This window comes from Heteronotia binoei, chromosome 3 (assembly GCF_032191835.1).
Source record: "Heteronotia binoei isolate CCM8104 ecotype False Entrance Well chromosome 3, APGP_CSIRO_Hbin_v1, whole genome shotgun sequence".
Lineage (NCBI taxonomy): Eukaryota > Metazoa > Chordata > Lepidosauria > Squamata > Gekkonidae > Heteronotia > Heteronotia binoei.
Window position 1 is genome coordinate 101,495,781 of NC_083225.1, and position 27,551 is coordinate 101,523,331.

The window sequence follows — 27,551 nt, forward strand, 5'->3', positions numbered from 1 at the left end:
TTACTTTATTTTTTAGAAAACCGAAAAGTGTGAGTTCTTGTTCTGGATTTGCCTTTATATTGTAAAGGTGGATATGTAAATGAAAGTGAAATCCTAAACCGAGTTATACTCTTCTAAACCAACTGACTTCAGTGATTTGGAAGTGTAGGGTGCAACTGTATTGCACTGGGCATTACCTATTTCACTTTGTACTTTAAAAGAAACAGAAAAAGACAGGGATGGAGTAAAGAAAATAAAGATTCAATCCCTTGCTTATTAGGATGTAGGAAACTGCTGTTGTCTCGAATGAATAGAATTCCAGTCTTTGTTTTCAGCCTCTACATTGTTTTCCTTCAAGTAATGTCAGTTTAGCCATTTAGAATGGTTACTATTTACACAGTTAATTTTTATGCAGGGCTTTTTTGTAGAAAAAAGCCCAGCAGGAACTCATTTGCATATTAGGCCAAACACCCTGATGTCACCATTGTTACACACAGGGCTTTTTTGTAGAAAAAGCCCAAAAGGAATCACTTGCATATTAGGCCATGCCCCCTGATGCCAAGCCAGCCAGAACTACGTTCCTGCTAAAAAAAAAAAGCCGATTTGATGGATTTGATGCCCCCTGATGCCAAGCCAGCCAGAACTACGTTCCTGCTAAAAAAAAAAAGCCGATTTGATGGATCTAGGTTCGCTTCCCTGAAGCCTTATAATCAAAATTTACCTATTTCATCAAAAAAGTAGTATGAAAACAAAAACTTCTAATACTTAAATAGCTAGTTTCCATGTTACAGCAACTTTGTGCAAGGTGTTTGAAATCTCATGGTGATCAGCCTACACAATAGTCATAGAAGACAGAGCAGCCTGTGTAAATCTCATCCATCACCTGGAGAGTTTCCCTGCAGTCATTAGCTGTCAGTGATGAGACTTTCCATACTGCAGGGGTAATCTATGCATTGACATGACGAGGGAGCATAGAAAAGTCTATGTTCAAGGAAATTAAGGGAAGCCTATTTGTGCAGTTACGTTCACAGCATTTCATCAATTAGGTAAACCAGGTGAAATCCTAATTGAAGATGGAGATTGTATTCATATTGCAGCAGTTAGGCAAACTTTCTTTTGTTTACTTCATTTCATAGTCTGCCTTTTTCACAAAAACTCAAGGTAGATTCTTTCAAGTATTCAGTATTTACTTTGTTAATTGTCCATAGGCAGACTTATTTTTTTACTGAGTAAAAAAAAGGAACTGAACTTCTGAACCACACTTAGTTTATCTTATCAAAGGAAGAACTTTTTTTTTTTAGCAGCGCCACACAGGAATGCAGTTTCGGTTGGCTTGGTGTCAGGGGTTGTGGCCTAATATGCAAATGAGTTCCTGCTGGGCTTTTTTGTAGAAAACAGTCCTGATCAAAGGTATTGGATTTTCAGGGACATGTCATCTACCCCTTCCATCCTCTTACTCTTGACTGATTTATTTGAACCAAGCAAGGCTCTTTTTTTAATAGCAGGAATGCACAGGAATGCAGTTCAGGCTGGCTTGATGCCAGGGAGTGTGGCCTACTATGTAAATGAGTTCCTGCTGGAATTTTTCTACAAAAAAGCCCTGTGCAAAACAATGGTGATGTCAGGGGATGTGGCCTGATATGCAAATGAGTTCCTGCTGGAATTTTTCTACAAAACAAGCCCTGGAGCCAAACTTTTTATACTGGAGACCATATTTACTCCTTCCATATCATATTTGACTTCTGCAATATATGTACTAATCTTGGCAACAGACATCCTAACTTTTAATTTACTTAGCTTTTTTCAGAAATCAAAATGGAGAAGGAATTTCTACCTATTGGGAGGGAAATCGCTGGTGTTGTGCTGGAGAGTGAGTATACTTACCAACATAATGTTACTGTAAGCTATGAGAGCAAAAAATGATTATAGAGATCTGTGAGCATCATTTGAACTGTATAAAATCGAGCCATTCATATATAAAATCAAATTCCCCATGTTTATATAGCTCCCAATGTTCTGTTACATTTGCAGGGGTCATTTTGTAGAAAAATAGGTGGCGGAGCTCATTAGCATGAGTTCATTAGCATATGCCCTCCCCAGCCAAAAGCAATTCAATGCAAGAAAGGAGAGCCCCAGGTGAGCGAGGCCTGCTTGGGCTGGCTAGAAATCCAGCCAGCTCAAGTAGGCTTTGCTCGCCTGGGGCTCTCCTGGGCCGCCCCCCCCCCAGTCAAAAGACCAACAAGCCTTCCGCCACCCAAAATCACATAAGTGGAGAAACGGTGGTGTGGGCTTCTCCAGGGGTTAATGAGGGCTGCTGGGGGGCATGGCAAAGCTCCTGGTGGCTGGCTGACTGCTCTCCTAATCCAGAGATTATTATGCAGCTGCACCTACTATTCAATGGACAAGGTAGGTGGGGAAGAGGAGGGGGAACCCTCAGAAAGGTTCAGGAGCTGCTCCTGTGAGCTCCTGCAGAATCTGAGGCCTGCACGCTTGAATAAGAAACAGAGCCCAGAACTGGTGCATGCAGGCTTGAATCAGTTGTTGGAAGTAATTAAATGCAAGAAGCAGGCTTAACCCCACCCTGTTGTACCTCTAATCAGGTGATCCAATTCTGACCCCATCTATTATCAACCATAGGAAGGAATACTTAGGCAAAGTATGCGGATGTTGCCAACTTTTATCTCTTGCATTTGCATAAGGAGGTTTCTGCATACATGGCTCAGACTCAGGCAGGGAATTAAGCCGCATTGTCTCTTTTCTTATGATTCATCACAGAAATTCATGATGCTGGACATAACTAATCTACTTTCCTTCTATTGGGGTGGACACTGAGCTCCATCTCAGAGAATTTTGCCAATATTTTTCTTCCTCTTTCACCTTCATAGTTCTTAACAATGTCTCTCACTTTCTGTTTATTTGAGACCAGGAATCATAGACTGTATTATAACTCTTTTTGTTAGTATATATGAGTATTTCAAAAAGTACAATTTGTTTCAACTGAAATTTGTTTTCCCTTTGTGTTGTTTTCTCCAAGTTGGGAAAAAAGTGTCCTCCTTTCAGCCACAAGATGAGGTAGTGGGTAAGTGCTGCTGTGTTTTGTAAATCACTACAATGTTTAAATTTTAGAATCACATCAGAACCACTGGTTAATTTGTTATAAGCTGTCACTCAACATTGGATTTTTGTTTTAGTTTTCAAATATTGTTCAGTTTTTTTGAGAATTAAAACATTTCCATCATTACAAGCTAATGAAAATGTTGCTGTTGACACTGGATTATTTATTTGTTACATTTATATGCCATTGTTCCTTCAAAATAGCCCAAGAAGTATTTTTAGTTTCACATCTGTGCACCCAGAAACAGTGACTTGTCCTATACCAATAAACTTAATAGCTGAGCAGGAAATTTGTATCTAATCTTAATAATCAACTGCAGCATTCTCTCTGATGGATCAGACTGATTCATGTTGACATTGGGCCTCACAAGGCAACACAGTGATTTCAGATAATTTCCTGTCTCCCTCAGCAACCCACTGAAATCCCAGATTGCTGATTCTAGGGTATAGGGGAGCCGGCGCCGCAGAAACAGCATGAGGGGTGAGTTTGGAAGTGGGGACTGCAGCAGGAGTGGGGAATTGGTAAAAATCACATACTTATACCCTTCTGCTGACAGAAATTGCTGTTGACAGCCAACAGTGGTATGTTTTATAGGGAGTTGTAGAGAAGAGATGACCAATCTGCCTATTATATTTCTATCACAGTAACCCTAGCTATTCATAGGGTGACTGCAGTTGAACAGTCCCGGGTGAGTCATTCAGGTAATATGGTAGCAAGTTGCCTGGCAGTTGTTGTGAGGCCTGACCTCCATAAGTACTCCTTTAGAGTCCTGAAAAGGATTTAAGTATCCTTAGATGTGGCCATGTTGAGCATTACATACTCAATACAGATCAAAATGTGGTGCAAGCTAAAAGAAGTGCCTACAAGGCAAAGACTTCAAAGGACATGCAGAACACATTGAATAATTAGGTGCCATGAAATACAAAACTCCCCAAAGGTCACTGCTCCAGTATGATCCATGGAAAAACAGTTCAACAAAAAAGCAATGAGTCTGATACAGAGTTTGAGTAAAACCCGTGTTCTGCTCAGTCCAAGATAAGTTCAATCAGGTGAACTGACATAAGCTAACAGTGATATAGGGAGGGACGGTGGCTCAGTGGTAGAGCATCTACTTGGTAAGCAGAAGGTCCCAGGTTCAATCCCCGGCATCTCCAACTGAAAAGGGTCCAGGCAAGTAGGCGTGAAAAACCTCAGCTTGAGACCCTGGAGAGCCGCTACCAGTCTGAGTAGACAATACTGACTTTGATGGACCCAGGGTCTGATTCAGTAGAAGGCAGCTTCATATGTTCATATGTGATTTATTTGGCTAATGATTCTGCTTGGAAAAGTCATATTCGTTCTATATGGCTTGAACAGTATGGTTTTGTTTTCATAGGAATTTTGCCTCTGGATTCAGAAGAATCTGGTTTGTGTGAAGTGATTGTCATTCATGAGCATTACTTAGGTATGTATCTCATATTAGCTAACAATTCAATTGTATGGGTATAAAGGCCTAATTGACAGTTAAAAACCATGCTACTTAAAGCTGAAACGTTGGAATTGGTGTGTAACTAGCAATGGCTAAATGCCCTCAGATGCACACTGTCTTAAACTGAAGCTTTAAATTCTGTGTAATCAAGCCTTTTCTGAACAATAGTAGCAGTACATTACTAGTCTATGAGTTAACATTCTAAGAAGAACCACAAGGGCTGACTCATCTCTTTTACTTCCCTTCTATGGCTTCTCTTCTTGCTTCACACTGTCTTCTTGCTGACTGATCCTGAATCTCATCAAAACAAGTAGTTTTTAAAGCAGTGTCCACCCTTGCTTTGCGCTTGCATTTTCTTTCAGCTGTTCACCTTGCATTTTCTTTCACCTGTTATCTTTTTTTTCTCCCCCAAGGGTGTCTTTGTTTTACTTTTGGAGAAATTATTTACATACTAAAGAAGAAGAAAAAAAACACTTGGCAAATCCAAAAGATCAGAAAGCGGGGGGGGGGGCAGCATTATATAATAGAACAGGTAACTTTATTGCTTGAGCACAGCCATAGCAATCATTATATAATACCAATATTTCACTTACTTGATGTAGGGATTTCATTCTTTTGTTTGTTGTTTTTATTCAGTGGGTAGTTGGATTAGGAATTCCATAGTCCTTCCACCCCCACTCCCAATTCTGTGATTAGACTGTTGCTTGGCATCAGACAAATCAAAGTGATGATCTGCAGTCCCTTCCACACGGTGCTTGTTCTCTATATTCAGTTGTGTTCATTCTGAAAATAGTAGTTACTGGTTTTGATCTAGACCAAAAGTCATTTTGCAGTTTTCCACCTTCTAGTGCAGACTACACTCTGCTGTTTCTAGGGTTGCTCAGCAGGGCTTTGTTTTCCCCACAGCAGACTCTCTCAACTGCTTCCCAGTTTTGTTTTGTTTTTAAATCAGTGAGGATAAGGCCACTATTAGTAAAATAATGTTGAAAGTGGCTTTGTTTCTACATCCCTTTAAAGTTCCCACTGAATTGGAGCATTTATTTATGAGCAGCTGTGCACACTTCAGACATTTAAATTTTTGTAAGCTGTTCTTCATGAATTGAATGTAGGCAAATGATGTATAATTAAAATTAGAGTACATATAGGCTGTCAGGAAAGAGCCTAAAGTTCTTCCTAGTTATAATTCCTTGGTCACAGCAAATAGACCTTTATAACTGGCACTTATATCTATGTATATATTCGTCACTTGTTGACAGTAGGGTTGCTAGCCAGTGGCTGGCTACCAGCAGGAATCCAGGGGGGCAGAGATACTGGGGGTACCACTGAGTGATGGTGTTATGTCACTTCTGGAGAAAACTTGAAAATGACATCATGCCTCTCTAGGAATTGCCAGAAATCCTGTTATAAAACTGTGGTGCTTCCAGCAATTCATGGAGCAGTGTAACATCACCTCTGTGTTAACCCTGGAAGTGATATGATGCTGTTACTAGAAGGTATTCGTATCAGTGCCACTGCGCAATAGAAGTTGTGGGTGCAAGTTCTTCTATAGCCAACAGGCACATGGCAAGTTTAGTTGACACTAGGGTCAAATAATGACTGACATGTGTGAATGGGCCATACAGATTAATCACCATAGACAGAACTCTTATGTCATCTTATATCAACTCAAATACTGTTCAGTGAAGATTGGTGGTCTTCAGGGGAACAGTGTTGAAGGACGCTTTGTTCCTTTTATATCAGAAATTGTTCAGAATGGAAACTAAGTGCATCCTTAAGGAGGCCATTTGAATGAGAGTCTTTTTACATCCACCTTTAAAATCCATAGAAATTTCTGCCAGATATCAAAACCCTGGGAAGCTGAAATGTTGCTTTAAAAGTCTGCCACCAACACACCCCAATTTAATTCTGCCCTAGTGGATGGTGTAATAGTTCGAAACTCTGTTGTGTGGTCTTTAATAAATGATTAGAGAACACGGTTGGGATTAATTATACACATACTTATATGTGCTCTAGGCCCTATGGAAATCAATTTGCCTCAATGTATTGACATTGCTTTGTTATCAAGATATAGGTTTTCCAGTAATTTGCAGTGTAATACTATGCAGAGCAGATTTCAGTGGATTTAAGATGGGAGTAACTCTGCATGGAATTGTACAGTAGGATTTTTATTATTATGAAACCTGAAGCGGCAGAGAGAAGGAAGGGAGGAGAATGGAAGATTGGATGAAGAAAGCACTATTTATTCAAAGTATTCCAGGAAAGACAAGCCTGTGTAATACTTGCCAGCACAAATTTGGTCCTCACCCAACAAACACAATCAGGCTTGGTTTAGAGTTAAGAGTGCCCAAGTTAACTGTCTGCACTACACCACTGCACCAATGATTGTGGAAAGGAAACAGGCATTCATCATAATGTTAGAAGTCTCAAGCTAAGTACTTTTTCATTGATATTTTGAATACTATGGACACTGGGTATATCTTCTTGCCCCCATTCTACTAGCACAGTATTTTGTTTTGTTTTGTTTTTTGTTTAGTAACAAAAGTTGACATTTAGGTAGCCTAGGTTTCATTTAATCAGGATCAGATTTCCCCATGTATGTTCTCCATGTATGTTCCAATATGTATATTACATCAAATCTTTAGTTGGTGTGGAATAATTGCTGCCAAACCTCAGTGAGACTTGTCTTGGGATTACCATTATTCAAAGGCATATTACGCTATGCGACACAGTATCTTAACATACAGTGAACTCTAACATAAAGAGCCTTGAACTCTGTCATAGTTGTCAAAGAAGCTGTTTGATTATAAATACTTACTTTTTTTCCTCTTAAGAACTACTTTAAAGCCATGGTCCCCAACCTTTTTGGCACCAGGGAGTGGTTTCATGGAAGAGAATTTTTCTATGGACCGGGAGGGGGGGAGCAATGTTTCGGGATGATACAATTCTGCACTTTATTTCTATTATTACATTGTAATATATAATGAAACAATTATACAACTCATGGCCTTCCCCAGTCATCTACATTTTACTCCCAAGCAAGCTGGGTATTCATTTTACCAACCTCAGAAGGATGGAAGGCTGAGTCAACCTTGAACCGGATACCTGAACCCAGCTTCCACTGGGATCAAACACAGGTCGTGATCAGAGTTTGGATGCAGTACTGCTTCTTACCACTTTGTGCCATGGAGCTCTTACAACTACTTTACAAACTACAGTACTTAGTTTGCCAAATCCTGGTTTCTCCTTTTGATTATAAAATCAGTTATTGCACTTTTTAAAAAATGCTGCAAAATAACATTTGCTATCAAACATACATATCTGCTAAAAATAGGCTTCCCAACCCTCCCGCTCTGGCGGGAGTCCCCTGGGTTTGCAGCCTCATCTCCCGGTCTTCAAGAAGTGGGAAGCGGGGGGTGGGGGGTGGAGGGAGGGGGAGAACATACCTGTAGGCTTCATTATAGAGCTCCTGAGCCGTTTGTAAAATGTCTGCCCCTTTAAGGCTGGGCAGGGAGCAGGAAGGGCTTGGGAGAACAGCCCCGCCCTTTCTTTTGCTTTCACTTTCACAGCAAGAGTTCTCCAGAAGAAGATCTGGTAAGTGTGTGTGTGTGTGTGTGAGAGGGAGGGGGCAGGGGATTCCCTGGTTTGGAGGCCCTCCCCCCTTTTAGAAAGCGTGGGGGGGGAGGGAAATGTCTACTGGGCATTCTATTATTCCCTATGGAGAACGATTCCCATAGGGAATAATAGGGAATTCATCCATTGGTATTGGGGGCTCTGGGGGGGCTATTTTTTGAGGTAGAGGCACCAAATTTTTAGTATAACATCTAGTGCCTCTCCCCAAAATACCCCCAAGTTTCAAAACGATTGGACCAGAGGGTCCAATTCTATGAGCCCCAAAAGATGGTGCCCCTATACTTCATTATTTCCTATGGAAGAAAGGAATTTTAAAAGGTGTGCTGTCCCTTTAAATGTGATGGCCAGAACTCCCTTGGAGTTCAATTATGCTTGTCACATCCTTGTTCTTGGCTCCACCCCAATGTCTCCTGGCTCCACCCCCAAAGTCCCCAGATTTTTCTTTAATTGGACTTGGCAACCCTAGCTAAAAAAGTTGCCACCTTAAAGAAAGCTGGCAAATTTGCAAAATGTTTTATTTAGTTTACTCTTGAAAGGCATCACTGGACCACTCACCAATATTATTTTTTACTAATAGACAAGATAATGTTCTTTTAGAAACAGCAAATTAAACATGTATGCCAAAATGGATAATAGCAAACAGGTAAAGCAAGCTTAAAGGTTGGTTTTAAACTTGTTCCAATATGTATGTTACTCTTTCCAGCATGGTGTAGTGGTTAAGAGAGGCAAACTCTAATCTGGAGAACCCTGCTCCTGCATATGAAACCTGCTGGGCAACCTTGGACCAGTCACAGTTCACTCAGAACTTTCTCAGTCCCACCTGACTTCACAAGGGGACTGCTGTGGAGAGAGAAAGTGAAGGCTATTGTATGCCAATTGAGACTTCTTAGGATAGAGAAAAGCAGGGTATAAAAACCAACTCTTTTTGTCCTCATTTTCCCTTATGAAACAGTTAATAAACCTGAAAAGGTCTCCTGGCCAAAAGCAGTCGGGACTATACGTGATGGTGTTCGTGCATACACAGCTCTACACTACCTCGCCTACATCTCTCCTGAAAAAACTGTGCTTATAATGGATGGAGCAAGTGTAGGTAACAGATATACTGTTTTAATGAAATGCCATGAAAACTGCTTAGGAAACAGTTATTTTTGTTAAATGCTCATTCAGTGTACATTTGTCTTGCTAGAATGGGTGTGTGGAATCCCATGAAACCTTATTTATTTTTCATCCAGGGATGCCAAAAAGGGAGGAAATTTTTAATAAATCACTGTTACTGGGATCCCTCCCCATAATCCATGGTTTATTAGGTTTATTAATCCATATAGATTAATATTTTCGTCCACCTTAGCTTCCAAACTATAATGAGTATTTTGGAATATCCATACAAAATCATTCTCCAGTTATCCACTTTACAGGTTTCCCTGCTCTCAATACATTCTTTCTCAACCTGGTTTGGTTTGAACTTCCCAGAAAGAAGTCCAAGTACATTACCAATCATCTGGCTGTGCCTCTCCAAACCCATAACTGACCCACTCACTCTTTCTCCTGGGTCACATGCTCAGCCTTCTTCCTCCCCAGCCTGGCCTGGAAGCCTCCCTTTTATCTGACCCTAAGCCCTACCCACCCCTTTTCTGGGCCCAGTCCAGCCCTATCTCCAGCTTCCTCTGGAATTGATGATAGTCAGTTAACCTGCTGTCCAGACTGCCAAACCCCCTCCACTTCTTCCTGTTGCTTAGGGCTAGAAGACACTGTTCCTTGTCTTTCCTCTGGGTTTGGCCTACCTGCAGGCTCTCATTCCCTTGAGCCCATGTGGTGGGTTAATAAGCTTGCCAGTCCCCAGGTCTGGGTGGGGGATCCCCTGGTTTTGTAGGCTCCTTCCTGCTGGCTAGGGCTGCCAAGCTCCCACTGGGGGTGGGGGATCCCCCAGTTTGGGGGACCCCAACCTGCTAGCAGGGAGGAGGTCACCAGGGGGATCCCCACCCTCGAAGATCCCTGTCACTGCACAGCGTAGTGACATCACCCAGTAGTGACATCATCGCACCAGGCATGTCACATGAGGGACACTCTAGAAATCACAGTGAAGCTCTATGGTACCACAGAGTTTTACTGTGATTCCTAGAGCATCCCCTCGTGCGACATGCCTGGCATGATGATGTCTGGGTGACATCATCGCGCCACAGTGTGTGTGAGAAGTCCCCTGCTGCTACAGCAGAGGAACTTGGCAACCCTACTGCTGGCAGTCAGCTGGCCAGTGGGGGGAAGCCCTCACCCCAACAGCCTCTGTGTGCCTTTAGATCAGGGGTGACCAATGGTAGCTCTCCAGACGATTTTTGCCTACAACTCCCATCAGCCTCAGCAATTGGCCATGCTGGCTGGGGCTGATGGAAGTTGTAGGCAAAAACATCTGGAGAGCTACCATTGGCCACCCCTGCTTTAGATCTTGGCAGGGTTAGGAGACGCCTGCAACTCTTTGTGTTTCCAAATGTGTGTGTGCATTTAAGTCAGCCAAGAAAAGTTGCAGGGGGGCAGGGTGAGCAGGCAGAGTCATGTCACTGTGAATCAGCCTATGAGAAAAGCAGAGGAACTAGCACAGTCCCTCTGTTTGTTTGGATTTGCTTCAGAAATTGTTGCTACAGTTAAATGGATAGTAAAGAGTTAAACCCAATTATGAGAGGGAGGAAAACTCCACCCCCTAGGCTGTTCTCCATTTGTTTTCCTGTGTTTGAAGAAGCTGGTTGAAATACAGCAGAATGTTGCATTGAGGAGCTCCCAGTGAGATTATACAAAAGGGACATGCACACACAAAAAACTGTGTTTATTTTGGCTGCTTTTTGAGTGTTCATGCATGTCCCTTAAAAAAGCCATACTTGGAATTGCTTCCAAAGCCTGACAAGAGAACTTGTAGGGATATGACAAATTTTACTTTCATTTAATGAAAGTGCAGCTGCTAGGATAGGCAAAAAAAAGAGGATGAGGAAATTTATTTAGGAAATGGAAGAGTCTCCTGGCTCCACCCCCAAAGTCCCCAGATATTTCCTGAGTTGGACCTAGTAATCCTGTGGTTTAGTTTCCTCATCTTTTTTCCTGCTTGCAGTGGTGCTGCTACTGCCAAGGGGGTTGGGGCCCTTGCCTCCCCCCAGCCACTGCCTCACTGACTGGGTTCAGCAAGCCAGACAATGAAGTCATCAGCTAATGCCTCTAGTGTAGCCGCACAGCTACAGCTGCCGCCTCCTGCTTCCTCCATGTTCCCACCCACTGGCCTGTTACTGTTTTTCTTCCTACTTGCCTAGATAAGTTCTCCACCATCCACTTCTTGCTGCGGGGAGGGTCAAATGGGGCATAGACCCAGACAGTGTGTGTACATACTCGATGTGACTGCTTTTTTAAGAAAAATTGTTTTCCATCCTGCAGCCATTTGGTACAATAGCTATTCAGTTAGCACAACATAGAGGAGCCAAGGTCATTTCTACTGTGTACAGTCTTGAAGACAAAAAATATCTTGAGAGGTTTATGCCTTCTTTGGGTAAGTCATGTTGTTTGATACTAGTCAAGAGTACAAGATAGCTAAACTGAAATACATTTTTTAGATTTTCAAAAGTGAAATCTGAGTGAAATCTCACTAGGTAAAACTTTTGACTTTGACAACAATTTCTGTTAATATTTCTTCTACTTTATGTAGGAGAAGGTGGCAATTGGGCTACACAGACCTGTACAAAGTTGTGACCTGCTAAGCCAACTTGAAATCAACCAGCATGGTTGCCTGTCTGAGGTTCAATACAGCTGCAATCCTGTCTGCATTTTCCTAGGAGGAAAGCCTATTAAATAAAATGAGACTTACTTCTAAGAACACTTGCTTAGGATTGCTCCACAAAGGTCTTTAGACCTTTCTTGGATCTGACAAGAAAATGGCAGGCCACAAACCACAAACCACTGGCAGGCCACAATGCATGCCTCCTGAGATGCATTCAGTTTAGTGTATGTCACGAATTGTGTAAGCAAAAGCTATAGGATTTTTATAAAACTCACATAAGTCCCTGTCATAAGCATTTATTCCAGTTGTACATATGTTCAGTTTATAAAACACTCTTTAATAAAAGACAAAACATGCCATACTTGAGCTCAGCATTGTTGTGTTCATCCTCTTATTACAGTAATCAGCAATATATATTTGTAAAATGCAAGCAGCTTTCTTTTCTTTGTAGCCTTTTAATTTATTGGTAGCTTACTTTTTTTTGCTGTCAGCCATCTAAAAAAAAGTGCAACTGCACCAGTTTTATAATGTTTGCTGTTCTGCTGAATGGCACACTAACTAGTCACTGCTGACCTGTGGGGGCTCATATGTCATAATATTTCCTTTATTATTATTCCTGTTCTGCTAAAAGAAGAAGGTAAAACAGAATTCAGGGGGGAAATTGCACAGATGGATTATGGCATAATTAAGAAATTTCACAGATGAAACAGCTGCAAAATTTCTCAATCTCCCAAAGACTTCCCTTGTTGTATTAATGTCATTTTTTTAGAGGATCCAGTTGTCTCTCCTTTTTTGTTTATTTTTTTCCTAGCACACTTCCCATTTTAAAGGCTTATCTTTTTTAGCATTTCCTTGAAACTAATGAATGAATGCCTCACTCACCCCCTTTAGAGTAGCCCATCTTCATAAGGCTCTACAGTTCCTCATTTTGTCCCTTCATTCTGAAACTGTGTTTTGCAAACTTCATATAAAGTGAATGGCAGTCATCTCCTAGGACAGCTTCTGTGCTGTATGTTGCTATATATTACAACTATGGCATCTAGTGTGAGATGAGAGCTGATCCTCTTGCTTTTGTAAAAGTGTGAGAAAGGATGCAAGGGGAAAAAAGAACTGAACTGAACTGGTAGTTGCTAGTTAATGACGCTTCCCTAGCCAGACAAACTACACTCTGAACCAGAAATTGTTTTCACAGGAAATTTAGGTATGAACGGTTGGACTTTGGACTAGAACAAAATTATAGAATAACTATAACATAGCCAAGCCTTATATAGCATGGCAAAGAATATCTTCTGATGGTTTGTAGGCACAGTGAATTTTAATCATGGTACACAGTGACCCAGATTAAATGTTTCATGTGAGGTTTAAGAAGTTCCTGTTAGCCTAAGAGAACAGCCAAATCAATAATATTATGTTATTTACTTTATAATTTTAGAGGGCTGTCAAACTCAGACAAGTTGAAATAACAAATTCCCTACCTAGGAGATATCCAGAGCTGACCTTACAAATTTTTTAAAATTGAAAACTGCCCATCTTTGGTAAGATGATACTGACAGGTCAAGCTGGGCTTTCTTTGCACCTCATCTTGGATGCTGCTGTGTGGCAAAGAAGGAGGGTGCTTGGGGAAGCTGAATAACTTATCCTAATCCTAGGTATGGTGGTGCTTTAGATTTCATTGGAAGAAAGTGGCTGCAGCAATTGGACCTCAGTGGGAGAGAATAATTAACCAAGAATGCCAAGCAGATAGCAGACAGGCAGGAATTATAGCAAGTTTGCACTTGAAGCTTGACTGAGATCTCAGCAGCAGCACAGAAATGTCACATGGAACAACAAAACTGGTGAACTAAATAATTCCCTTCCCCAGCAAGGTTTTTGCATGGGAAAATGGCTGGGTGGAGAGAGCTGTTCCAAGCCTGTTTAGGCTCTTCTTTTTTCTTTTAAAGTTACTCCCTGAAGTTGCTGTGTAACTGAGGGGAACAAGTTGGTCCAGGGAACCCGAACCCATAAAGTGTATCATTTAGTTTGACCATAAAACAATAGCAAGTAACTATCTAACTAGCAGCTCCAGTGTTGTCATTGGGGGACCATGGGGGCAGGGTATATTTTATTTATTTATTTATTTATTACTTTACATTTATATCCCGCCCTCTCCGCAAGCGGACTCAGGGCGGCTTACAGTATCATAAAAACAATCAATTCCATAAAACATATAAAACCATAATACATTTATCAGTTTAAAACTATTACGCTATCTCAATCCAGTCTGGCGGTATTGGGTTCTGACTATGACCACCAGCTTCTGTAGGATGTCCGGTGGCAGCCCATTTTCAGTCAACCAGAAAAGCCTGTCTAAACAGTTCGGTCTTACAGGCCCTGCGGAACGCCGACAAATCCCGCAGGGCCCTTATAGCTTCTGGGAGGGTGTTCCAGAGTTCTGGTGCTGCCACCGAGAAGGCCCTAGATCTTGTTGCGCATAGCCTGGCTTCTTTTGGGCCAGGGGCAGACAGCAGATTTTTTGTCCCTGATCGCAGTGCTCTCTGGGGGATATATGGGGAAAGGCGGTCCCGTAGATAGGCAGGTCCCTGACCATAAAGGGCTTTAAAGGTTAATACCAACACCTTGAAGCGAACTCGGAACACAACAGGCAACCAGTGCAGCTCTCTCAGCACTGGCCGAATGTACTCCCGTCGTGGTAGCCCCATTAACAGCCGTGCCGCAGCGTTCTGCACTAGTTGTAGTCTCCGGGTTAGCATCAGGGGTAGCCCCATGTAGAGAGCATTACAGTGATCTATTCTTGAGGTGACCGTAGCATGGATTACCGTCGCTAGGTCGCTGCGGTCCAGGTAAGGGGCCAGCTGCCGTGCTTGCCGAAGATGGAAAAAGGCAGATCTAACAGTGGCTGCCACCTGAGCCTCCATTGTAAGGGAGGACTCAAGGAGCACGCCTAAGCTCTTGACCTTGGGGACCGGTATTAGTGGCACCCCGTCAAGGGCCGGCAGCTGGATCTCTCTCCCCGGACCGCCCCGACCCAGGTAGAGAACCTCCGTCTTTGTCGGATTTTGCAAATAATATTACATAAGCAATAAAACCAAATTTAAATGGTACAGGCTGAAACAATTGCCTCTCTCCCACATTATCTCACCTTCCTCAATAAAAGAGGTTTAATGTGTGTGAAATAATAAAATAAACAATTTAACTGAAATTAAAAGCTGCTGAAAGCCTATAGTCAAATAAAAGAGGGGACTCAAGTTTTGATTAAAGAATTGGTAGTGTGCAAGCTATATGTTCCCTAAAGTTCTCATTTGGGAACCTGCTAGACCAAGGCTGTACTTATTTGTGAGGTAAATGGATTTCAGTATTTCCAAAGTATTTGACTAGACAGACAAGACACAGATGGAGATGAACAAAAAAGGTTTATTTATCAGAAAATAAAGTGTTTAATAGAGTAAATACCTTGCGTGGATGGCTTTAACATATAAAGTATAACTGGCTCTCAGCTTCACCCCACCCCTGTAATGGCAAAGTGGAAATGAAAAAACATGTAATAGCTTTACAAGCTTCTTCTGCCAGTGCTCTATTAAGAAGGGCTGTGTTGGTGGACGAACTACACAAGGAATGTACCATAATTCTGGTAGGTGTCTCCAGGCCAGAAGCCTTGTAGGCTGCAATATTACAAGCTTTGAGAACTAAGCTAATGGAAGCCTTTGACATTCAACCTCCAAACCTAGAGGGTAATACGTTGCTGAAGCAGCTGTCAGTTTTCCTGATGGACTCTGTCCTTGAAATCTAGACATTGAGTGTTCTACATATGTCCAAAGTATGCCATATGAATTCCTCAGGATGCTTGGACTGTGGGCAAAATGTGGGAAGACAGATCTCTTGTGATCTCCCTCGGGAGGTGGTGGGCTCTCCTTCCTTGGAGGTTTTTAAACAGAGGCTAGATGGCCATCTGACAGCAATGAAGATCTTGTGAATTTAGAGGGAGTTATTTGTGAGTTTCCTGCATTGTGCAGGAGGTTAGACTCGATGACCCTGGAGGTCCCTTCCAACTCTGATTCTGTGATCTGTGAAAATTCAAAAAAAACTTAGGCAAAAATGTTGGATCAGTCCTGAGCAATACCCTATCTATGTGAAGGTTGCAAAGGTTTGATTTTACAGATAAGGCACTTATCTCTGAGACTCTGTTAGCTGAGGTTACAACAGTTAAGAAGACAATCTTCATATGTACCCACTACAACTTTCCTGAAAGGCTCAAAGGGAGACCTTGCGAGGGCAGAAGATAGGACAGAGATGTACCAGAGAGGGAGCCTAGATTGTAGCACTTTGCAGGAAAACACAGGACGTGATTATGTATGGTCAGCTTGTACCCTCTGTATATAGGTAGCACTGTGGTAAGGGCTGCAATCTGTCTGCGGATAGTGCAGGACTTCAGCCCTGACAACAGAGCATCCTGAATAAAGACTAACACAGAAAAACAGTGAAAGGTGCAACAGTTAAATCTGTTTTTGTTTGTACCATCTCACAAAGGCTGTGCAGATAGTGTTGTGAATGTGAGGAAAGGATAGTGTCTCTTACCCTAGAAATATAACCTAAATCTGAGAACATTTTGCTCTCAATCTCCAGCAGGAAAACAGAGCAGGTCTGGCTGGAGGTGCCAGATCAGGCTTTGATGAAGCATTGGAAGGAACAGGAGAAAAGATCTCTGTAATCGCCAAGGATGACAAGCCCAGCTAGGGGCCACCAGTACGACCTTGGCCTCCTGCTCCCAAATCCTGCAAATGGTCTTGGGAATGGGTAGAATCAGAGGATAGCAAAGAGGAGTGCTGGGGCAGGAAGATGTGAGAGCATCACCTCCACCTTCATGCAGTACCTCATGAAGGAATCAAAGAAGCTGATGAGTCATGCTCGATGCAAACTGGCTTAGTAGAGGACATCCTAGCATTGGCTCTGCGCCATGGGGCTCTCAATAGTCTCATGAAAAATATGGCTAAGAATTTTACAGCTCCTACACACCAGGTCAATAGTTTTGGCCGATACCTTTGAAATTGATGGGCAATTTATTTATTATTTATTACTTTAGACTTCTATTTTGCTCACTCCGCAAGCGGATTCAGGGCGGCTAACAATCAGTTCAAACATCTATAATTACAGTTTAAAAACAATTAAATACAATTAAAACATTTTATGGCGCTGTTCAACTTCGGTATAGGTGGGATCTTCCTTTTCTAGCAGTGATCCTACAACGATCGTAATTGCTCAGCAGTGTAGGGTGGCAGTCCTCTCCCGGTTTAGGTGTTAAAGGCCTGTTGAAATAATCCAGTTTTGCAGGCCCTGCATAATTGAGAGAGATCCCGCAAGACCCTTATGACCTCTGGGAGGGCATTCCACATTTCTGATGCTGCCACTGAGAAGACCCTGGCCCGTGTGGAACACAGCCTGGCCTCCCTTGGCCTGGGGATAGCCAATAGATGTTGTGACCCTGAATGCAGTGCTCTCTGGAGAACATGCAGAGAAAGGCGGTCCCGTAGATAGGCAGGTCCCTGATCATATAGGCCACGCTGTAGTGTTCTGCACTAGCTGTTGTTTCTGAGTCAGGGTCAAGGGTAGCCATGTAGAGAGCATAACAGTGATCTATTCTAGAGGTGACCGTAGTGTGGATCACCATTGCTAAGTCGTCATGTTCCAGGAAAGGGGCCAATGGCCGAGTCCGCCAAAGATGGAAAAAGGTGGATTTGGTAGTGGCTGCAACCTGGGCCTCCACTGTCAGAGAGGACTCCAGAAGCACTCCCAAGCTCTTGAGCTTAGGGGCCGGTATCAGTGGCACCCCATCAAGAGCTGGCAAAGGGATCTCCCTTCCTGGGCCACCCCGGCTCAGATAGAGAACCTCCGTCTTCATTGGATTCAGCTTCAACCAACTCAGTCTGAGCCAGGATGCACAGAAATACTCCAAATTCTAGATGACTTCCGGGGTTGAAAAAATGGCGACCTGTGTTGCTTTCCCTAACGGGGGCAGGCTAGCACTTCTGTTCAGGGTAGTAAAAGGCAAATTAATGCCTTCTGCCTACATTTCTCAGCTAGAGAATGGTCCAAGATACGCACAGATACTTTGAGGAGACTTACCTAGGCTGAAAGGGAGTCCCGGGGGGGCTCCTTTGAGGGATTTCCAGAGAGATGTTGTATATTCATCGTCTGCAGAAGTTTCCAGAGTCATCAATTTGGCAAAAGCTCAATAGGATCCAAACCTTCTTTTACAATTTTAAACATCTAATCTACAAAGGACTGGTGTTGATTTGGATAAACTACAGAAAAAAGGTACTGATTGCTCTCTCTTCATTCCAGGACTAATTAAAGTTAAACAAAACAAAAGTAAAAGGTGGGAGTTGGAAATACTGAAAGCCTGAAAGGAGAAGAAGATAAGGGGCTAAATTTGAACTTCGTAAACTTAAAAGACAGTGTTAAAAGAAGAAAGGAATTTATTGTTTAGTCTATCTGTGGTTGAGGAGGCAGCTCCATCGTTACAGATCTGCAGCGTTCACAGTCAACACAGGAAATACGTCAGATATTGTGAGATTTCTCTATCAGTGAAACGAGATTTGAAGGCAAGAAAAGCAGGAAGTATTGGAGGAAAAAGAAGGAAGTCAATGAAGTAAACAGCCTAGGATTATAATACCAGAGAGAAACATCGGTGGCCATTGTTGTTGGGAGGACTAAGTTTTAACATAGTTTTTAAAGTGATTGGGACATTAAAAATTGGTGTTAACAGATTTGGCAATTAAAAATTACTACTGTTGAACAGTAGATAAGAAGACTTGAACTGGTAAAAGGGAAAAAAGAATTTTTTTTTTAAAGTGAAGCAAAAGTTGCGACTGCCATTTTGGGAGAAATAAAAGCTTTAAACATTAATATCTGAGCCTGGGAGGCTCAGAGGACAGCGAAATTCGGTGCATTAGAAAAGGCAAGCTTCACTTTATCAAACCTGATGGTTCAAATTTAATTTGGTGAGATCAAATGTTTGATCTTTTTTTACATGTCAGACCTGAAACAAACTCATAAGAACATAAGAGAAGCCATGTTGGATCAGGCCAACGGCCCATCTAGTCCAACACTCTGTGTCACACAGTGGCAAAAAATTTTATATATACACACACACTGTGGCTAATGATGGACCTGTGCTCCATATTTTTATCTAAACCCCTCTTGAAGGTGGCTATACTTGTGGCTGCCACCACCTCCTGTGGCAGTGAATTCCACATGTTAATCACCCTTTGGGTGAAGAAGTACTTCCTTTTATCCGTTTTAACCTGTCTGCTCAGCAATTTCATCGAATGCCCACGAGTTCTTGTATTGTGAGAAAAGGAGAAAAGTACTTCTTTCTCTACTTTCTCCATCCCATGCATTATCTTGTAAACCTCTATCATGTCACCCCGCAGTTGACGTTTCTCCAAGCTAAAGAGTCCCAAGCGTTTCAACCTTTCTTCATAGGGAAAGTGCTCCAGCCCTTTAATCATTGTAGTTGCTGTTTTCTGGACTTTCTCCAATGCTATAATATCCTTTTTGAGGTGCGGCGAACAGAACTGCACACAGTACTCCAAATGAGACCACACCATCGATTTATACAGGGGCATTATGATACTGGCTGATTTGTTTTCAATTCCCTTCCCAATAATTCCCAGCATGGCGTTGGCCTTTTTTATTGCAAACGCACACTGTCTTCACATTTTCAGTGAGTTATCTACCACGACCCCAAGATCTCTCTCTTGGTCAGTCTCTGCCAGTTCACACCCCATCAACTTGTATTTGTAGCTGGGATTCTTGGCCCCAATGTGCATTACTTTGCACTTGGCCACATTGAACCGTATCTGCCACGTTGACGCCCACTCACCCAGCCTCAACAGATCCCTTTGGAGTGCCTCACAATCCTCTCTGGTTCTCACCACCCTGAACAATTTAGTATCATCCGCAAACTTGGCCACTTCACTGCTCACTCCCAACTCTAAATCATTTATGAACAAGTTAAAGAGCATGGGACCCAGTACCGAGCCCTGCGGCACCCCACTGCTTACCGTCCTCCACTGCGAAGACTGCCCATTTATACTCACTCTCTGCTTCCTATTACTCAGCCAGTTTTTGATCCACAAGAGGACCTGTCCTTTTACTCCATGACTCTCAAGCTTTCTAAGGAGCCTTGATGAGGAACTTTATCAAAAGCTTTCTGGAAGTCAAGGTAAACAACATCTATCGGGTCTCCTTTGTCCACATGTTTGTTCACCCCCTCAAAGAAGTGTAACAGGTTAGTGAGGCAAGATCTTCCCTTGCAGAACCCATGCTGAGTCTTCCTCAATAACCCGTGTTCATCAATGTGCCTACTCATTCTGTCCTTGATAATGGTTTCTCCCAACTTTCCCGGTATTGAAGTCAGACTGTAATTTCCCGAATCTCCTCTGGAACCCCTTTTAAAGATGGGGGTGACATTTGCTACCTTCCAGTCCTCAGGAACGGAGGCAGATTTCAATGAAAGATTAAAGATTTTTGTTAGAAGATCCACAAGTTCAACTTTGAGTTCTTTCAGAACTCTCGGATGTATGCCATCTGGACCTGGTGACTTATTAGTTTTTAATTTGTCTATCAGTTGTAGGACCTCCTCTTTTGTCACCTGAATCTGACTCAGGTCTTTCAACACCGCTTCCAAAATTAGTGCTTCTGGGGCGGGCAAAAAGTTCTCATCTTCCACAGTGAAGACGGAGGCAAACAATTCATTCAGCTTCTCAGTCATTTCCCTATCCTCCTGCAGTAATCCTTTTACCCCATAGTCATCCAAGGGCCCCACTGCCTCCCTGGCTGGTTTCCTACTTCTAATATATTTGAAGAAATTTTTATTGTTGGTCTTTATGTTTTTTGCAATATGCTCCTCATAGTCCCTTTTTGCCTGCCTGATCACAGTCTTGCATTTGATTTGCCACAGCCTGTGTTCCCTTTTACTAATCTCACTTGGACTGGTTTTCCACTGCTTAAAGGAGTCCTTCTTACCTTTTACAGCTTCCATTACTTTGTTTGTTAACCATGCAGGACTTTTCTTATGCCTGTTTGTGCCTTTCCTAACTTGTGGTATGTATTTTATCTGAGTTTCTAGGATTATAGTTTTAAATAGTCTCCAAGCTTCTCCAAGGGTTTTGTCCGTATTTACCTTTCCTTTCAGTTTCCTCCTCACATGCCTCCTCATCTCAGTGTATTTACCCCTTTTAAACTTAAATGTGGTTGTGGTGGTCTTTTTGGGCAACTCCCTATTTATACAAACGGTGAAATCAATAACATTATGGTCACTGCTCCCAAGCGGTGCAATCACTTTTACATCTCTCACCAAGTCTTGGGCATTACTTAGGACCAAATCCAGGATCACCCCACCCCTGGTAGGTTCTGAGACCATCTGCTCCATAGCACAGTCATTGAGAGCATCAAGAAACTCAATCTCTTTCTCTCGACCGGAACACATATTGACCCAATCAATCTTTGGGTAACTCATGCTAGATCTGCTTCAATAGAGAAAATGCAAGCCCAATTAGATGCAATGGAAGCTAGGATAATGAAGGGGGTGAAATAAATGATAACTGCCTCTAAAAAAGAAATAAGAAAGGATATTGAGGACTGAAAAAAAAGAATTAAAAAAAGAAATAGAGAATCTCAGAAATAACACTGTGGTAATAACAAAGAAAGTACAAGAAGTGGAAAAGAGAGTGAAAACACATGACTCCACCTTGTTAAAATTACAAGAAAAAGTGACAATTCATGACTGCAAACTGATGGAAACTCAGATCCATCTGAGAGGTGTACCTGAAGAATCAGACCTGAAAGAATACATAATAAAAATAATTGCAGAATTTTTGGAGGAAGATCCTGAAGGGAATAGAAATATGTATGACTATATGTATAGAGTAAATTCACTCTATGCAAAAAAGAACAGTCTGCCAAGAGATGTGGTCATAAGATTTATGACAAAAGAAATGGTGGGAAAGATCATGAATAAAAACTTTGAAAAGTCATTAATAGCGGGGGGCAGTAGAGTAAGAATTATGAAAGAACTGCCAAGACAAGTGCTAACTAATAGAAAGGCATATAAAAAATTGACAGAAAAATTACGTGACAATGGAATGAGGTACAGATAGATAGTACCTGAAGGTTTGAGCTTTGAACTTCAAGGGAAAAGGATTACACTCACAAATACCCAGGAACTGTGTAGATTTTATGAAGAAAATAAAGAATTTGCACCATAATGGATTACAAATTGATATCTCGGAATGTAAATGGACTAAATTCACAACAAAAAAGAAAGGCAACGTTTCATTGGATAAAAAAACAAAATTGTAATATAGTATGTTTACAATAAGTGCATATTAGACAAAAGGATTATAAATTTCTGTGGAATAAACCATTGGGACTAGAATTTTTTACATTGGCTGAACAGAAGAAGACAGGTGTAGTCTTTTATATTAAATGAGAATTAGACCCGAAATTGGTATTTAAAGATAAAGATGGAAGGTATATAGTGGTAGAAATTACTTTGAATGCCAAAAAAAGTTGTTGTTGGGATTTTATGCTCCAAATGGTGCTAAAGACATTTTCTTTAAAAATATTACACAACATCTTGATGAAGTGGCCTATGAGCAAATTTTATTGATGGGGGACGTTAATGGAACAATTCAGAACACGATAGATAGATCTGGGGGGAAAAAATGATAAAGAAGGGAAATTGCCAAAGTCTTTTTTTTTAATTGGTTAAACAGGAGAGTTTGGAAGATATATGGAGGAAGTTTAATCCTGAAGTACGGGACTATACCTTCTTTTCAGCTAGACATAGCTCTTTCTCTAGAATTGACATGTTATGGGGTACTAAAGATTTGGGACTTATAACAAAGAAAATAGATATATTACCTAAAATAGGAGCTGATCATAACCCAATAATGTGGATTACAAAACTGCCGAAAAAGTCAAGAAGATGATTAAATGAAGATTTACTACAAAATAAAGAAATAGTGACATCTCTAGAAAATGAAACCAAAGCGTACTTCCAAGTAAATGACAGAGAAGATATGGATTTTCAGACGGTATGGGATGCCTACAAGGCAGTAATGAGAGGATTACTAATAACATTGAATAATAAAGACAAGAGAGCAAAAGATAAACAGATGTTGGACATTCAAAATCAAATTAAGAAAAAAGGTGAATTAAGGAAAAGGCCAGGAAAAAAAGAAAATTATAAGGGAGATTACAATATTGCAAGCACAAATGAGACATCTGTTAAATAAAGAATTGGAATGGAATTTGAAGAAATTAAAACAAATCTTTCGAGGGAGCGAATAAACCTGGAAAATATTTGGCCTGGCAATTGAAGAAAAAGAGAGAAAGTAAAATTATTAATAAAATTGTGGCTGATGGAAGAGAGATGGTAGATGAAGAAGGAATAAAGAGAGAATTTTTTTTAATATTATGCTAAACTATTTAAAGGTGTTAAAGTAAAGAAGGAAAAGATGGAAGCGTATTTGCAGAAGATTAAAATAGCACCCTTAACTTATTATATGGAAAAAGTTTTGAATGATCCAATTGAAAAAATAGAAATTGAAGTAGCGATTAATGCAATGAAAATTGGAAAGGCACCTGGACCAGATGGATTTACGGCAAAAAAATTTAAAACGTTTAAAGAAGAATTAATACCGAAACTTCAAAAATTAATGAATGTGATAAGAATAAATGGGAAAATACTAAATACATGGAAGGAAGCAGTAATTTCGTTGATTCCAAAGGAAGAAAGTCACTAATGTAAAGAACTATAGACCAATCTCATTATTAAACAATGATTATAAGATATACACAAGAATCTTAGCAGAACAGCTTAAACAATATCTAATAAACTTTATAAAGGAAGACCAAGCGGGTTTTCTCCCTAAAAGGCAAATAAGAGACAATATTAGAACTGTTGTAAATATTGTAGAATACTATGAAAGACATGAAATTGCTGAGCAGACAGGTTAAGACGGATAAAAGGAAGTACTTCTTCACCCAAAGGGTGATTAACATGTGGAATTCACTGCCACAGGAGGTGGTGGCGGCCACAAGTATAGCCACCTTCAAGAGGGGTTTAGATAAAAATATGGAGCACAGGTCCATCAGTGGCTATTAGCCACAGTGTATGGAGCACAGGTCCATCAGTGGCTATTAGCCACAGTGTATGTGTGTATATAACATTTTTTGCCACTGTGTGACACAGAGTGTTGGACTCGATGGGCCGTTGGCCTGATCCAACATGGCTTCTCTTATGTTCTTATGTTCTTATCCAGAGAAGGAAGTTGCATTATTCTTTGCGGACGCAGAGAAAGCTTTTGATAATTTGAATTGGGACTTTATGTTTGAAGTAATAGAAAATAAAGTTGGGGAAAAACTTTATAAGAATGATAAAAGCAATTTATGCTGAACAACGTGCAAGGTTATGTATAAATGCAGATCTTACAGAAGAAATGACAATCAGCAAAGGTACAAGGCAAGGTTGTCTGCTTTCACCATCGTTGTTTATAATGACTCTTGAAATTTTATTGCTGCAAATACAAGATGATGAAGAAATTGAAGGAACGAGAATTAAAGGATTTTTCTATAAATATAGAGCGTTTGCAGATGATATAATGTTTATAAATGAAAATCCTACGCAAGTAACACCTTTGTTAGCCAAAATACAAGATTTTGGAGAATTGGCAGGACTTTGTGTTAATAAAGAAAAGTCAAAATTTTTGTGTAAAAATATGCAAGTAAATAAACAAAAGGAATTGCAGGGATTAACAGGATGTGAAGTTACCCCCTAAAGTAAAATATTTGGGCATGAAAGTAACAATAAAGAATATTGATCTTTATTTTGTAGTAAATTGTTTAAAAACAATTATGAAAAGTTATGGCGTAAAATGGACGAAGATATGATAAAATGGAACAAGCTTAATTTGTCATTTCTTGGTAGAATAGCTGCGATTAAGATGAACATTTTGCCGAGAATAATGTATTTGTTTCAAACTATTCCGATTGTGAAAGACAGTAAACAATTTAATAAATGACAAAGAAAGATTTCAGAATTTGTATGGGCCGGGAAAAAACCAAGGATTAAAATGCTAAAGAAAGAGGAGGATTTCAGCTACCAGATTTAAGATTATATCATGAAGCAGTTTGTCTAGCGTGGATAAAAGATTAGGTGACGCTGTTGAATAAAAAACGTTTAACATTGGAAGGTCATGGAAATAAATTCGACTGGCATGCTTATATGTACTATGGAAAGAAAAAGTTGGATGGGTTTTTTTCTCACCATTATATAAGAAATAATCTAAATATTTGGATGAAGTACAAGAAATATGGCGATGAGAGAAAACCACTATGGATAGTGCCAGCAGAAGTAATAAGAATAACAGCTGAGACAGGAGAGGATAAAGGGATGTCATATAATCAATTACTAAAAATACAAAGCGGTAAAATAGAATTGAAAACTGCTGAAGAGTTGAATAATAAATATGATTGGTTTCAAATGCAACAAATAAAAAGTTTGTTGGAAAGCGATGTTAAAACTGAAGGAATAAGATGAGAACAAACAGAAATGGAAAAAGTTCTGCTTGGAGATAATGAAAAATTAATTTAGAAAATCTATAAGTTACTTTTAAAATGGTCTACGGAAGATGAAGTAGTAAAATCTCAAATGATTAAGTGGGCAATTAATGTAAATGAAGAAATACAGATGGACACATGGGAATATTTGTGGAAGAACTCTATGAAACTCTCAACATGACAGAGTATTAAAGAAAATTGTTTTAAGATGATGTACAGATGATATATGACTCCTAAAAAGTTGGCAAAGATGAACAATAAGATGCCAGATAGATGTTGCAAATGTAAAAAACATGAAGGTTCTTTCTACCATATGTGGTGGACTTGTGAAAGAGCGAAAAAGTATTGGCAGATGATTCAGCAAGAGATTTCTAAGATCTTGGGATACGAATTTAACAAAGTTGCAGAGACTTTTCTGTTGGGATTACAAATGGGAAAAATTCCAAAAGAAGATAGAACTTTAATCTGGTACTTGCTCTCAGCTGCTAGGACATTGTATGCGCAATAGTGGAAGCAAGAAAAAATACCAGAGAGATGGGGTTGGATTGTAAATGTTATGACATGTAGTGAAATGGACAAGTTAACAAGAACCTTAAGAGACTATGATTTAGAAGTATTTAAGATGGAGTGGAAAAAGTTCAGAAGATACGTAGAAAAAGAGTGGAAAATAAAAGGACATTGGACAATTTTTGATAATGACTAAGTATAAGAGGGAGGAGGATATTAATTTTGGTTCTTATTAATTAAGGGTACCTTTAATTTTAAGTATATAACACCAGCGGGGGTCAAGTAATGGGGGGAGGGGTGGGTAGAAAGTTATATATGGGATAGATAAAAAAGGTAATTATTAATGATGTAAGAAATTGAAATTTATTATCATATGTTACTAATAAAATTGTTTGAAACAATGATAAATAATAATAATAATAAAATTTTATTTATATCCCGCCCTCCCCGCCAAAGCGGGCTCAGGGCGGCTAACAACATATTCATATAGTTATACAAAGGTTTAAAATCACATTAGTTTTAAAACATTCCAATTTAACCAATATAATACAAAAAAAATTCAGGTGCTAATTCTATTCATAAGATAGTGGTGACAAAAGTCACCCAACATCAATCGCTCAGCTGTCAAAGGCCATCCTGAAAAGGGTGGTCTTGCAGGCCCTGCAGAACTGGTCAAGGTTCCGCAGGGCTTGCACTTCTTCCGGGAGCTGGTTCCATAGGTGTGGGGCTGCCATAGAGAAGGCCCGTGTGCGAGTATTTTGTAGTTTGGCCTCCTTTGGTCCGGGGATAGTCAGCTAGTTCTTCCCTGCTGACCTCAGTGCTCTCTGGGTTCGTATGGGGAAAGACGGTCACTCAGGTAGGCACCCAACTCAGGTAGGCAGGTCCTCGGCCATATAGGGCTTTAAAGGTAATAACCAGCACTTTGTAACGAACCCGGTAAGTAACTGGCAACCAGTGCAGTCCGCATAGCCCTGGCTGTATGTGCTCCCACTTCCGGAGCCCCAATAACAGTCTAGCCGCCGGGTTCTGCACCAGCTGCAACCTCCGGGTTTGGCACAGAGGCAGCCCCATGTAGAGGGCATTACAGTAATCCAGTCTTGAGGTGACCGTTGCATGGATCACTGTTGCTAGGTCCCGGCGCTCCAGGAAGGGAGCCAACTGCCTTGCCCGCCTCAGGTGGAAGAACGCCAACTTGGCAGTGGCTGCTATCTGGGCCTCCATTGATAATGAAGGCTCCAGTAGGATTCCCAAGCTCTTGATTCGGTGCGCCACTTTCAGTGGCACATCGTCAAAAACAGGGAGAGGTATTTCTCTCCCTAGAGCGCCGTGACCCACGCAAAGGACCGCTGTCTTCGTCGGGTTCAGCTTCAGCCCACTTAGCCTAAGCCAAGTTGCCATGGCCTGCAATGCCAGGTCCAAATTCCCTGGAACGCAGTCAGGCCGGCCATCCATTAGCAGATAGAGCTGGGTGTCATCTG

The 27,551-nt window shown here is 40.9% G+C and overlaps 1 protein-coding gene across 1 annotated transcript in view; it reads left to right on the forward strand.

Moving 5' to 3' along the window:
• CRYZL1 (crystallin zeta like 1) overlaps nucleotides 1-27,551 on the forward strand; it is a 75,558-nt gene that overhangs the window by 16,927 nt on the left and 31,080 nt on the right. Inside the window, exons 4-8 of the mRNA XM_060234319.1 lie at nucleotides 1,777-1,849; nucleotides 3,014-3,058; nucleotides 4,470-4,538; nucleotides 9,145-9,278; nucleotides 11,604-11,715. Of these exons, the coding sequence (XP_060090302.1) occupies nucleotides 1,777-1,849; nucleotides 3,014-3,058; nucleotides 4,470-4,538; nucleotides 9,145-9,278; nucleotides 11,604-11,715 (433 nt within the window). The remainder of the gene's footprint in view (nucleotides 1-1,776; nucleotides 1,850-3,013; nucleotides 3,059-4,469; nucleotides 4,539-9,144; nucleotides 9,279-11,603; nucleotides 11,716-27,551) is intronic.